The sequence below is a fragment of the Verticillium alfalfae genome, genomic scaffold, assembly GCF_000150825.1.
Source record: "Verticillium alfalfae VaMs.102 supercont1.7 genomic scaffold, whole genome shotgun sequence".
Lineage (NCBI taxonomy): Eukaryota > Fungi > Ascomycota > Sordariomycetes > Glomerellales > Plectosphaerellaceae > Verticillium > Verticillium alfalfae.
The window spans coordinates 340744-342253 of record NW_003315032.1 but is presented as its reverse complement, the minus strand read 5'-3'; the positions used below and the strand labels follow the sequence as shown (position 1 = coordinate 342253).

General features: G+C 67.7%; 2 protein-coding genes across 2 annotated transcripts in view; both read right to left on the bottom strand.

Moving 5' to 3' along the window:
- VDBG_05943 (conserved hypothetical protein) overlaps window positions 1-537 on the bottom strand; it is a gene marked incomplete at both ends in the record, with an annotated part of 1093 nt that extends 556 nt beyond the window's left edge. The window contains one exon of the mRNA XM_003003455.1: window positions 67-537. Coding sequence (XP_003003501.1) covers window positions 67-537 — 471 coding nt within the window. The remainder of the gene's footprint in view (window positions 1-66) is intronic.
- Window positions 538-904: 367 nt separating this feature from the next.
- VDBG_05942 (conserved hypothetical protein) lies at window positions 905-1510 on the bottom strand (the record flags this gene model as incomplete). The annotated part of the gene is made up of 1 exon (XM_003003454.1): window positions 905-1510. A coding segment is annotated over one exon (606 nt), but the record flags the coding sequence as incomplete, so codon positions are not given.

Below are 1510 nucleotides of genomic sequence, written 5' to 3'. Positions count from 1 at the left end.
CCAGGCGAGCTGCTCGTCGAGGGCGAGGATGGCGTGGGGTTCGGCGCGGCGCAGGCCGAGCCTGACGCGCTCGTTGAAGCTCTCGACGAGGAGGGCCGGGATGCAGGCGAGCACGGCGCGGCGCTCGGGGTCGGGGTCGTCGGGGTCGGGGTCGGGGATGCTGGCGACGGGCCAGCGGGCCCACCAGAACATCTCGAGCTCGTTGCGCATGTTGACGGTGTGACCGGCCATGATCCACTCATAGAGGCGGTAGAGGGCAAAGACGGGCGTGTCCTCAAAGACACCCCGCGGGGCGCGGTAGCGGCGCCGGCACAGGCTGTCGCTGTAGGCGGCGCGGCGCGAGAGGATGGCGCGGGGGCTCGGTGGCGGCCAGCACGGGAAGAGGTCATCGCTCACGACGTCGTCGTGCGGAGGCGGCTGCGTCGACGGCGGCGCTCCCGATGGTTCAGGCTCGGCGGTCGCTGCTCGGGGCTGCTGTTTCGTCCTCGACACGAGCTTTTTGAGGAGCCGACCCAGAGCGCCCTGATGCTGGGTCATGTTTCCATTCGCTCTTACTGTTGCTGTTGTCGAAAGATGGCCGGTGACGAGTGAGGCAAGATAGAGGGGAGAGAGAGGGGCAGCAGCGCCTTCTGGTGGCTGCCACGGCGAGGTCCAGGTGTGTGCCGACCGACGTCTTTGTACCTGCCTCTGGTAGGTAGGTACCCAGGTGTGTCCCTGAGGTAGGCGCCTGCCACCGAGTGCCTGCCTACCTAGGGACCGACGACAGTAGGTACCCAAGGTGCCTGCCTGCGGGGTGCTGCTTAAGGCAGGTACCTACCCTACCTACACGGGGGGCGCCTACAGGGCCGCCTACAGGAGGGGCGCCTACAGGAGGGGCGCTTATGTGCTGGGCACTGCCGCTCGGCTAAATCGTGACCACAATCGCATGCCTTCGCTCCCTGTTCCCCGGCCCTCCCACGACGGCAGCATTCACCAACAGCGTACCGCTGGCTTGCTGCCTCTTGCTCGTGAGGCCAACGAACAGGCCAGAGACCATCAGCCAGAGGACGGACACGGCCAACCCAACCAACGACAGCCATCGTCGCCACGTCCCGGCGGCAACAGCCTCGTAGCACGACTGCACCCTGTCATAGCGCAGCCACTCGATCCCCCGCCCCGCATGGATATGGCCAAACACAACCACAGCGGGCCTGGCACGCCATAGCTCGGCGAGCAGCTGATCGCACCCTTTGCCTCCGTCGTCGAGGTGGGCTCTGGGCGGCCCGTGTACGAGAAGGACGTCGGTCCGGGGCGGCACAGCGTGCGCCCCAGCGCATCGACGGCGACGACCATGACGACGCATCGGGGTCGTACTGAAAGGCCCAGCTGCCGCAGCGCGGCGTCCAGGACTGCCGAACACGCGTACCGGTCTGCCCCGAACCTCGAGGTCCAGCGCCTCGTGCTCGAGTACCGCACGGCGCCCCATGCCAGATCGCCGCGGCGCCGGCCGGTCGTGCCGCTCTAGTTCGCG